This window comes from Betta splendens, chromosome 19 (assembly GCF_900634795.4).
Source record: "Betta splendens chromosome 19, fBetSpl5.4, whole genome shotgun sequence".
NCBI classification, from domain to species: Eukaryota; Metazoa; Chordata; class Actinopteri; order Anabantiformes; family Osphronemidae; genus Betta; species Betta splendens.
In genome coordinates, this window is record NC_040898.2 from 13237550 (window position 1) to 13249159 (window position 11610).

The 11610-nt window shown below is 47.5% G+C and overlaps 1 protein-coding gene across 4 annotated transcripts in view; it reads left to right on the top strand.

Annotated features, from left to right (window-relative positions):
* The window catches only part of LOC114846528 (PH and SEC7 domain-containing protein 1-like), a 49393-nt gene extending 38479 nt beyond the window's left edge, over positions 1 to 10914 (top strand). For all 4 annotated transcript variants that reach the window (XM_029135583.3, XM_029135584.3, XM_029135585.3 and 1 more), the window contains 7 exons: positions 1036 to 1079; positions 4597 to 4790; positions 5001 to 5071; positions 5172 to 5329; positions 6350 to 6494; positions 6828 to 6971; positions 7052 to 10914. In XM_029135583.3, coding sequence (XP_028991416.1) covers positions 1036 to 1079; positions 4597 to 4790; positions 5001 to 5071; positions 5172 to 5329; positions 6350 to 6494; positions 6828 to 6971; positions 7052 to 7306 — 1011 coding nt within the window. In that variant the 3' untranslated portion in view covers positions 7307 to 10914. The remainder of the gene's footprint in view (positions 1 to 1035; positions 1080 to 4596; positions 4791 to 5000; positions 5072 to 5171; positions 5330 to 6349; positions 6495 to 6827; positions 6972 to 7051) is intronic.
* Positions 10915 to 11610: the final 696 nt, after the last annotated feature.

Genomic DNA, 11610 nt, shown 5'->3' on the forward strand with positions numbered 1-11610 from the left:
GTCTGGGGGGGTGCAAGTGTCCACTCGTCGCCTCCGCTGCTTCACGCCGTCGTTGTCCCGTCTCCTCTGCTGTAAAAACCCCGCGCGAGTCGCAATATCACATCTAACTGTCACAGGACAATGTCGCAGCGAGCCGATGAGCGCCAAGTGTCTAAAGGTCTCGACTGTCGCTCCAGATTTCGGGGGAAGTCAGAGCCAAACGTGTTGTTTCCCGCTGCCCTTTGGAGGAGCCTCATTAAATCCGCTGCGCTGTTTTTGCTCTCGTGGCTGAAGGAGCTAAAAGGTTTGTCTGTTTTCCTGCGCGTGGAAACCCCTTTATTCTCGGTAATTAGGCCTGGCGTACGAGCCCACACCGACTCCGCGGAGCGCTGGGTGGATCCGGTTTTAATGTGACACATTTTGGGAGGCGTGAAGATGCAAGTTTGCAAAGTCGTGCAAATCACGTTTTGTTTGAAGCCCAACCAGAAAAATTGTAGTCAATGTGTGGAATAATTATATCTGGGAGCGTTTAAAGTGAGCGTTCACACATGCTCGAGTGAATGTTTTTTGTTGATTCAGCCGATGTTGCTTATCCGACGGGAGGCACTATCACCAACGATCTGTGTCCACGCGACAGCGTGTCGGCCTCGCGTTCATGTTAATCAATCTACCTGTCGCCTCCTGCTTCATCTTCATTTTGTCCAGGCCGGGTTTCGCAGAATGCAGCGACCCCAGAGCGCTTCTACAGAAATAGATGCAGGGGGCAAATCTGAAGCATACAGTCTAGCTCTGTTGTGATTATTACATATATTCATAGAAGCCAGTGCCACAATATGTAATGCTGCCCATGTTGATGATTGGATGGATGACTGGCTGCTGGGTAAACAAAAGGAGTTGAGCTCTGGCAAAGGGCCACGGTTCTGTGTATAATGTGTTGAATGAAGCCAGCTTGCTTACTGTGCAGTTTCCCAGAAACCCACAATATTACCCTTAATCAAATCTCCAGCTGTTGTTTTTCTTATCTATTGCATCTGAAAATGTGATTTTCCCCCGCAGGCGCTCTACAACTCGATCAAGAATCAGAAGCTGCAATGGACACTGTAAGTGAATTCATGTTGTTATTGTTCATGGTGAAATGAATCCCTCCATTTGGTCCCCCTGAAGTAGCACGCACACGCTCCACACACACGCGTTGTCCTGAAGGTCAGGAAACAATAATGAATATTGATTAACTTGTTAGCATCCTCATTAATGATGTGAGCGTTGTCTGGCATGTGAAGGAACCATTAGTGTGTCAAGGGTTGCTATTCTGGAGCACCGTTTCAGAGAGCCTCAGAGATGCCAATTAAGTCACTAGCTTTCCAAGCTTTGTTGCCATAGCGACGGCACCATGGATACGACTCCTTGGATACCGCATCGCTCTCTCCTCCCTGTTATCTCAGTAGCAAACACACACACACACCAGCAGATAGATTTACTGTACATGTGACAATACACAGGGATTAGATTTGTATGTTTCTGTGCATGTGAACTAAGAGAGATGGTGACTAAGAGGGAGAGAGAGAGAGCAGAGAAACTCAGCTCAGTCTAAATGTCTCTTTACCTGCATCCTGAACAAAGGTGTGACCACAGCCTCCCACCACTTCTCCCAAAATAGCAGCAGCAGCAGCAGCGGCAGCGCTCCCGACGCAGCCGAACAAAAGTGGTCAGAGGAGCAGATCGAGGAGGAGATCCACAGAGAGGCGGGCGATCCAGTTCAAACATCTCCGCTGACATATACACGGCTATTTAAACACCGGCGTCACGCGAAGGAGGCCGCGGAGGGAGCAGGAGCCGTGTCATTTATAGACGCGTAAACACCGTCAGACAAAGGAGAAGCCGTGTCCAAACAAAATGAATTCCAGATTAAGAGCTTCAGCCGACAGCAGCGGGGATTTATTTGGTTTTGGCAAAGCTGCACACGTTCATTTCGCGATGTATTTCATCTGGCCAAGATCTGACTAGAGTGAGTTCTGTCTGGGCTGGAGTGAAAGCCCGGTTCGAGAGCGGAGCAACGCTTTGACCGTTTCCCACAAACCCAGAAACGCTGACATCCGGTGATGGACGCGCTTTGTTTGGACGTTTGTTAAATCCAATTTGCGCACACAACAGAGTGCGCTATATATAGGTCGGCCCGGTATCAATTAACTAATCGACCCACCGCCACGTGCAGTAGAGGTGTGATTAAACAAACCGCTTGCTTCCGGCTTTGTACAGGTGTGTGCGCGCGTGCAGTATTTTTTTGCGCCACGTTGCAAAGGCAAAGAAGCAACACGATGCCGATGGATGTTGTTTCACGCCCCCACGGAGACAGACACGCACATGGCCACTCGCGTCGGTGCAGTTGGGTGCACCCACATGTTCTCCACACACGTACACGGCGCACACGCGCTTCGTCGCGCGGGCGCGGGGGCGGAGAGCGCGGCGCAGCGCCGAGAGGGAGACGCGCGCAACAAGTCGGAGACGCATGAAGATGCAGATGCCTGGATGGAGGCAGGTGGAGCAGAGAGAGAGAACGAGGCGATGCCATCTGCTTTATTATTCCTTTATTCTGCTAATCCCCTGCCTCTTCCTCCCTCCGTGGCTCTAATCGTCCCGTCACACGGTCGTCTGCTGACGCCACCTTTCGCCTCCAGCGGCTCATCCTTCCCGGCGCCATCTAGTTTCTTGGTAATCAGCTGTTTATGATGGCTTCATTAGCTCCGGAGCTGAATCACGGCTGAGCTGTTTTGCCACGGGAGTTATTGGTTGTCGTATTGCGAAGCGGAGAGCCGCGTGGCGTCCCTGAACGCACCGCCGGCTGCATGATCAGTGGCAGGCTGTTAATGCTGAAGCTGCATTGGTTTTAGTTTAATCCCAGTGTTGCTGCTCAACCCTGTGTCTCCTATCACGCTCCTTTGACAGATCAACATCTTAAACCTTGTTCTTCCTGTTTCCTCATTTTCTATTCTCCTTTTCTTTGTTGTTTTCACATATTATTTTCTTATTCTTATTTGTTGGGTGTTCAATCTATCATTTCTTTAGTTTTGTTTTTGAGTCGTTGCTGCCTTCTTTTTCAGCCTGTTCTTTCTTCTCACTTATTTCTTTTATTGCCATCTTTTTCCGCTCCTCACCCTCTTTCTTCCCGTTTCTTCCTTTCTTGCTCGTCTCTCCACCCCCTTGTCTTTCTCCGCTGCCGTTTGACATCTCCCTCACAATGTTGATCATGTTCTGCCATCTGAGAAGGATCAGCTTTATCTTCCTTCTGCTCCCCTTCCCTCTGTCTCTCTCCTCCTCCCCCCACACCCCCCTTCTCCATCTCTTCTCCACTTTGTCTCTGTGTGGAGACGGTTTCAGGCAGGCCAGCAGTTACCAGGCAACAGGCTGCATCCTCATTGGCTCCGTCTCTGCCTGCCTTCCTCTCTCCAGCTCCTTCATGGGGTTAACCGCTGTTATGTGCTGTTGGTTACTCATAACGTGGTCTCTGGGGGGGCATCCAGATTTTTTTTCCCCCTTATGTTGTGGGACTGAACGTGTGCAAGTTTGCACGGGTGCTGCCTGGTGAGGTAACAAGTGGATCAGCTGTTACCTCACAGTGGAGATGCTGACACACTTGCTGTCGTAGCCTGAAGCATTGATCATCTCCTAATGTGACAAATCCTTTTAAAAACACTAAAAAGAAAGCAAACAGAGCCTCATGAGGGATTATTTAGAGAATAGGATTATCAGAGCTGTGGCAGTGTGGATATAAAGACAAACAAATGTCACTAAAATCATATTCTTTATTCTACTGTAATAGTAATTTATTGTACTATATATTTATAAAATATTAATAATAATATATGTATTTATAATCAATATTAGATAAATAAAACATTAAATCAAATACAATTAAATATTATATAAAAAAAATCATTTTACAAAATTAAAACCCCAACTAATATATGGAATATAGTCAAAAAAAAAAGTCAAATAAAAACAGAGAGGTTAGACATGTTGAAAGGATGGGATGATATGTGTAAAGCTTCCAGTTCAGTCAACATGCATCCGCTCTCACCTCTGTGAGGATTGTTGGGAGCATCAAAAGGAGGGAGGCTATCGCAGTGATGCATGTGTATCTCTGACAGCAGTCGCCCCCCTGGGTGAAGATGCCCTTGTTTCTGACCTCGAAGCAGGAACAGGATGGCTGCCGTCACTTTTGTTGCTGTGGTACTTTGCGATCAAGGAGAGCGGAGCGTCTCCTCCAGAGAGGGGGAGGAATGCACAATTAAAGCTTTGAAGGCAGCTGCATTGACTCAGGTTCCCCCACATACGCTTAGCTTTGCAAAGGTCTTGTGCTACGGAGGCTCTGCCAAGTCACCAGCGGACCAAGGTATTACTCATGTGTCCTGCATGAGGTGAAAGATTCCCAGCGAGCGTGCGAACTCTGTGGACCTCGTCCTGTGCCGATCCTCGTGTAACAGGCACAGAGTGAGACGCAAGTGGACAGGATGAATGATTATGTGTTTATTCGTAGTTGCTAATGAGACATGACACATAAGTGTGGCTCAGCACGGCGTCGATTTGCTTATTTATTTATTTACTAATTTGTCTCCGCAGCGATGAGGAGGAGCTGCGGAAGTCCTTCTCGGAGCTCGGGGACAGCCTGTGTGAGTCCAACACCTCCAGGTCCATGAAGAGGGAGGGCAGCAGCGGGAAGCTGCTGTCTGACGCCACGCAGCCGTCGGGAACGCTGCTGTACAAGAACGGATTCCTGGTCCGCAAAGTTCACGCCGACTCGGACGGCAAGAGAAGTACATGCCATTTGTGTTGTTTAGTGTCACGGCGCTGGGGTTTGGAAGCAGCAGCTGTTTGTGGCTGCAGCTTCTAGCTCAGTAAAATAAAATGTTTCATTATATATTTCCATACACAACTTGGAGATTGATTGCACAGAACCACACACACAGAAATGTAATTGATTGAATGACTGCAGGCTGCATTTCAACACTCGCGTCTCCTTCCAGCACCGAGAGGAAAGAGAGGCTGGAAAACCTTCTACGCCATCCTTAAAGGGCTCATACTCTATCTGCAAAAAGTAAGTGTTTTCATACAGGGTGTGTGTTACCTGCCCTCACACCGGCACCACTGAGGCGTCCGACCGTATCTCCCGTATCATTGCTTCCGCATCCTTTCAGGGGGAATACAGGCCTGATAAGCAGCTGTCCGACGAGGACCTGAAGAACGCCGTGTCCATCCACCACTCTCTGGCCATGAAAGCGTCGGACTACAGCAAGCGGCCCAACGTTTTCTACCTGCGGACCGCTGACTGGAGGGTCTACCTCTTCCAGGCACCGTGAGTGAACCGTGTGACGGGCCTTGACTCCTGTCTGCAGCTAGAGTAGTTTAAGAAACCTGCAAACTGGATCTACAGGCGCCAAAGCCTGGTGATGTTACCCTTTAAAGTTCCCTGAGTGATGCACAGGATCTGACACCTGGTGCACTGACTTTAAGTCTTATGCGCCAAGGAGCCAATGCTGCTGTAGCTTTAAGTGAACACACCTTTGTGGAAAGCAGCATTGCTCCAACTTTGCTGAAACCCTTTGTTTCGCCCCTTCTCGTTTCAACATCATACATCATGAAAAGCTGATGCTCCTGTTTGATGCTCGCCCAGGTCTGACCTCACACCTGTGGAGCGAACTCAAGCACCAACTTTGATCACTAAGATCAATGTTTCCCCTCTCAGATCCCTGAGCCCAGTTTGTTGGTGCCTTGTGGGAACAATGGAATCAGACATATGTCAGAAAATAACAGCTACGCGTTGAAAATGACTTACACTGGGTGTGATACCATTCGTCCCTGTGTCGTTAGCCGGGGACGAACGGTATCATACCCAGCGTAAGTCATTTTCGACACAGATAAGCACTGCTCGCTGTTGCATGCTGGGAGCAAGGTGAAGGTGTGCATGGACCCAGGAAGTGGCACATGGCCACATGTCTGGGCTCCCGCGAGGCCGGGCTCTGTGCTCCAGTTGCAGCTCCTGTCCCAGATACTGTACCAGTCCCCGTCTCTCTCGCTCTCCGTCTGTCTCTGGGGATTTAAGCCAGGCTGTCTGAATCTGATATTTCTCATGGGCCCCTAATGGGCCTGTTAGTGTAAAACAGGCCCATTCCTCTCATGCGTTAATTGGCTTCAAAATAATGTCTGTTTGAGCAGCGTTCTCTGATAATTATCCCTTTGATGTAGCACAGTAAGCTGGCCATGCGCTGATCTGAGCACCACGAAGGGGGATCGCACTGATGAGCGTGTTTGTCTCCACTACTGTATATGTGTTGTTGGAGCCTGAGATCCATGTGAATTTCCGCCTGTGTCACAGCAATGCGGAGCAGATGCAGTCCTGGATCACACGGATCAACACGGTGGCCGCCATGTTCTCGTCTCCTCCCTTCCCGGCCGCAATCGGCTCTCAGAAGAAGTTCAGCCGCCCGCTGCTGCCGGGGACCATGTCCAAGCTGCCGGAGGTGCGTGGAGCTCTGTTAATGAAGAGGCTATGTCTCTGTGCAGTATTCACAGGGACCGCATCGAAATCAGATTCAAACCACGGCTTAGTTTTCGGACAGGGCAGCTGATTCACAGGTCAAAGGTCAGTCAGCGTGGAGCGCACAGACGAATGGCTCCAGTAGAGCTGACAGTACGAGGCATGGTGGACTTTCAGTGTGTGGTGTGTCTGTGGCGAGGAAATGATTAGAGGATTGGGAACAGATGTGGGAGTCAGTGAAGCAGTGGAATAATTATGCTGGCAGGTTTTTTATTGTTTCTGACTCATGATGCCGGTGCTGACATTGTGCTCGCAGGAGGAACAGATCAGGTCCCACGAGGCTCGATTCCGAGCCATCTCCACCGAACTGGCCGAGCTGCGCTCCTATCCCCCTGACCGCAAGGTCAAAGGTCGCGAGCTGGAGGAGTACCGCCAGCGAGACGAGTATCTGGAGTTTGAGGTGAGGTGGGTGGCGAGGTCTTCCGTTTGCATTGCGGCGCTAGAACCAGTGGTCCAACCGTCACATCTGTCCGTTTCCAGAAAACGCGCTACGGCACCTACGTGATGCTGCTGCGAGCCAAGATCCGGAGCGGCGAGGAGGACCTGTCCGTGTTCGAGTCCCAGCTCCTGGAGGACAACGGGCTGCAGAGGGCCCACTCCAGCCCCACGCTGCAGGACAGCAGCCAGGCCAGCAGCACCCGGGACGGGGGCGGCAGCAGCAAAGCCAGCGGCTGCAGCAGCAAGCTCCGGCAGGAGGGCCAGAGACACAGCTACCGGCAGGCTGTGAAGAAGTGAGGGGGGGCGGGGGCGCCGGGAGCGGCACGGCGCCGCGGCGGCGGCACGCTGGCTCCCCGCACAGCTGTTTATTTGAGATCCAGGAGGCTTTGGAGCTCTGCTTGACGGGGGGAGGAGGAGCGGGGGTCGAGCCCGCGGCCTCCCCCGCACCCGGCACCCCAGTCTTCTCACAGAGGATGCGCAGACCCCACCGGCCGCCGCGCCGGCGCAGGGGGTGGGGGCTCCCACGTCTGCGGAGACGAGGTGTCTTTGAGGAGGTGCGCCGGGTGCAGCAGCGGACTGACGTGTGCACCGCGGCAGAGGACGCACACGGGGACCCGCGTCCACCATCCTTTCCTTTAGGCCCCGCTTCGGTTCTTTCGAGGCACCTCCACGTTCTCCCTCCTTTGTTGCCGATCGTTGGCTCAGTTTTGGGACCAAACACATTTACACATTTTACAGCATTGCGTTTTACAAGACTGATGATTTGATTTGAGTTGAGTCAACGACAGACTTGCCACCGGGTCGTAAGGAGCCGCTACGGTCCGGCTCCGGTGATTTCATCGATTTTTCTGACAGCACCACATTCCACACTGGAGCCAGACTTCTCAGCCCTTAGCTCCCGGGCGTTTTTCACTCAGTTGAGCCAGTCGACGACGCAATGAGACGGAGCAGCTGGGTGCAGCTCGTCTCTGTCGTCACCGATGTCCAGTTGGAGGCACGGGCATCAGTGGAGGTTCAGGCTGCTCCTAATATGAGCAACATAACTGCATCTCTTCAAGAAAAGTCTTTTTATTGATATTATTTTTATTTATTTATATATATTTTTGCTCTGCTTGATCAGACGAGCTCCCTCCTTTGGCTTCTGTCCCGTGACGTGCTTCTGTTCTACTTCTTGGCCGAACCTTGTTTTCTCCAGTGATCCGCATGCCTGCATCCAGCTCCGCTTCTTTTAGGGCCTTTTATGACAAAACTGAGAGCAGGAACATTCTCCTCTGGGGTCATTAATCGTTCTCCTCATGCCAGTGCCATACCCCCCACACGCTGATTTGACACTCACCAGGCAGACCCTGAATGTTCTTGTTTTTCAGTATTTTTACAGTATTTTACAGTCGTACGTTGGTGTTATTTCTCCTGTGTGTAGGGCCATGAAACCAGTAAAGGGAATGTGTACTTCATAATTATACGTTGTATATAACTCACCATCTGCTGTATGCTTTTACTGTAGGATATATGAAGGTATATTTACAATATATACAAATTGTTGTGAAAATTATTTAGTTACACACAATGTTGGCATTGTGTACGTCCCAAAAATATTAATTGTGTTTTTTTTCTTCACATGTTGGTAATAAATCAGCACAATATGAGTATTATAGTAAAGCCAATATAACTATCAAAGATTAGTAAATGGTCAGAGGGGGTTGTGGCAGGATTGAGCTCAGTTCTGTGTTGTGACCTGTGACCTGGTGTGATGATGAAACGCCTCATTTCAGAGGCGTCGCGGACCGGAACGTGTGACTTAGGTAGCCACAAACGCCTCATAGCATCACCGATGTACAGTATAGCCATCCTCTACTCAGGCTTCAAAAAAACGAGCAGCTGCAGTGCCAGCGTCCAACCAGCAGGGAGAGCTGTCGACATCCACACTCACTTTCTCCTCAGCCATAAGCAACACCTGCTGCACCTGCAGTGAATATGCATGGCACCGCCCCCTCACCCAAGGAGGCGGGTGGAGTGGGGGGAGGGGGGGTTATTGGCAGGGCTAAATGAGACAGGAGCTGTTTGTTTAACTATGGATGTCAAGTCTGTGTCTGGTCTGAGTATTGTGTGTGTGCATGCTGTGGCTGCCGTGGAGCCACTCTTACGTTGTGTGTAGTTTGGGTTTTTGCATCTTCTCGTGCAGATGAATATTCAGCCTTGTGTTTGCATCTGTATTTGCATTTAAGTAATGTTTAAAGTCGAATGCCAACTGATCCACAGATCCAGTGTCCGTGTTATGGTGTTTTCTTTCATTGGCAAACTAAAGTAAACTCTTTAATATTTGGTCTCCTTTTGAAGTGAAACTATGAAACGCTCTAAGAAATGAGAAATGTTTCTGCTTAAATAATGAACCCAACACGCCTCTTCTCTACACTTTCTTTGCATCCACTTCTTCTCTAATCTCGTGCAGTTTGATTGGTTTTAAAAGGTTTATGTATATATTGTTGACATAACTGTCATCCTGTCTCGTGTGTGTGTGTGTGTGTGTGTGTGTGTGTGTGTGTGTGTGTGTGTCTTGACATCGCAGCTGTCTATTTATTACTAGAGCTAAATTATGCTGTTTATAATGTGGCCAAACTGCCACAAAGCAGGTGGACTCATGTTGTCGAGAATCTTCAGTTACTGCATCTTAGAAATGCCAATATTTCATAAACGCGTCTCAGATGCTCCATCTGCTATAATGATACTTTTTGACTTGAAGTAAACCTTTGGTGTTAAATTCAGTCATTTATTTTTTGCAGAGTGGATGGTTTAGGCAAAAATCACCTTTAACTGGAGTATGTGTGCTAAGCAGCAGCAGTCGACACATATCATTAATGGGACATATCTGCATATTGTGCTGTTTGGGAGCTTTCAGTCGTATCACACGAACGTCTGTAACACGCGGAGTTCACCCATTTCACATGAAAACTTAGTTATTCACATTTTGTTCTGAGCAATTTAGCAGCAGTTTCATTTCTTAAGAAATTTGGTTTTGGTTGATTTCAATGGAAACCAACAGGTCTACATTTTCTTAAGTCTGTCTTCAAACACGGCTCCTCCTGTTAATGTAGGACTTGAAGAGATCCTTCAGTAACATCTTTCTAATCCTCAGTCCTCCATCTGTGCAGAAACGTGTTCAACTTTCCAAATTAGTCACGATAAGTGGAAATCTTCCAGCGCTCACGTGATAAACTTGTGAGACTGATTAGCTCCAACGCTACTGAAGCCGAACACAGACAAAACTCTACTGTGCATATGATGATTGCGTTCTGGTGTTTTTTCTGTGCAAAAGACGCTAAGACAGACTTGGAAAAAAATGTGAACCTGTGCTTTAGTGGGTAAACGAGGGATGTAGTGTTAAATGGCTCGTTCCCCTGGTGACGGCTCTGTGATGCTCGAGTGAAAGTCGCAGATCACCTCCTAGTGTAGCGTCTTTAAACCGTGCACTCGTACTGTTTCCATCACAGCCTCATTTATGAATGTGACATGTAAATAACGCATGAAATATTATGACCTGCTTTTGTTTATATTATGTTAGAGAATTAAAAGAGGGTTACTATATACTGTAAGGTAGGTCGACATCTGATCCTGTCTTTGATCTCATGGTGATTTATTTAATGTGAATGAAGGAAGCGGCTGTATTTATTGCTGTTGTGTTGTAGAAGAGCCAGCTCATACAAATCTTTTTACATGTAGAGGTCTGATTTGGTCCAGCTCAGTGTTTTTACACTGGCGCAGGTAAGACACTGTCCATTTTATGCTGTACACACAGTGAGCTACATGTGTCACTGCCTTGTTTGAACTCACCAAGGAAACGTTGTTTGTGAGCTTCTCATTTTGGGAAGCATAGAAGATAAAAATAAAAAGTCTTTTCAAAAGTTAAATGTGTCAGAACATCTGTGTGTGGGATGTAATAGAGTACATTTACTATAAGGAACTAGTAATATAACAACATGTCTAATGTCTGACAACTGCATGTTTAAAAAATGTTATATATTCTTCCAGCCTTTAAACTTTATTTACAGTAGTTTGTATGTATTTATTCTACGCAAAGTTTGTACTAGTGGTGTAAATATAGTGGAATAAAATGGAAGACTTTTCCAATATAGGTCGGGCGCCAATTAAGCAGTTTCAGGCACATGCAATCACATCTGTTAACAATACTGAAGCAAGTCTTTTCAGACTTATAGCATGGAAGCACAGAAATACATTGAAGTTGTGTACTTTTACTTACACCTTAAAGGTTATGCTGTTTCAGCACACTTTTTAATGTTTTAAACAAATGATTAGATTCTAAATTATTATTAATATTATTATTAAATAAAGCAATAGAAAAAAGTTACATTTTTGTGTCATAGATTGTAGTACATAGTAGTAGATTGTAGTACATTGGCTTTTGAATGTAACATGTATAAGTGTATATATATAAAATCTAGCACACACACATATATATTTATATACAGTATATATAGAGAGAGAGCTATTTGTGATATACAGTATATGTGTTTGTGTGTTACCACGATAACACTCAAAAGCTTTAGAAAGATTACTATTCTAAGTACTATTATATTATATTGTAA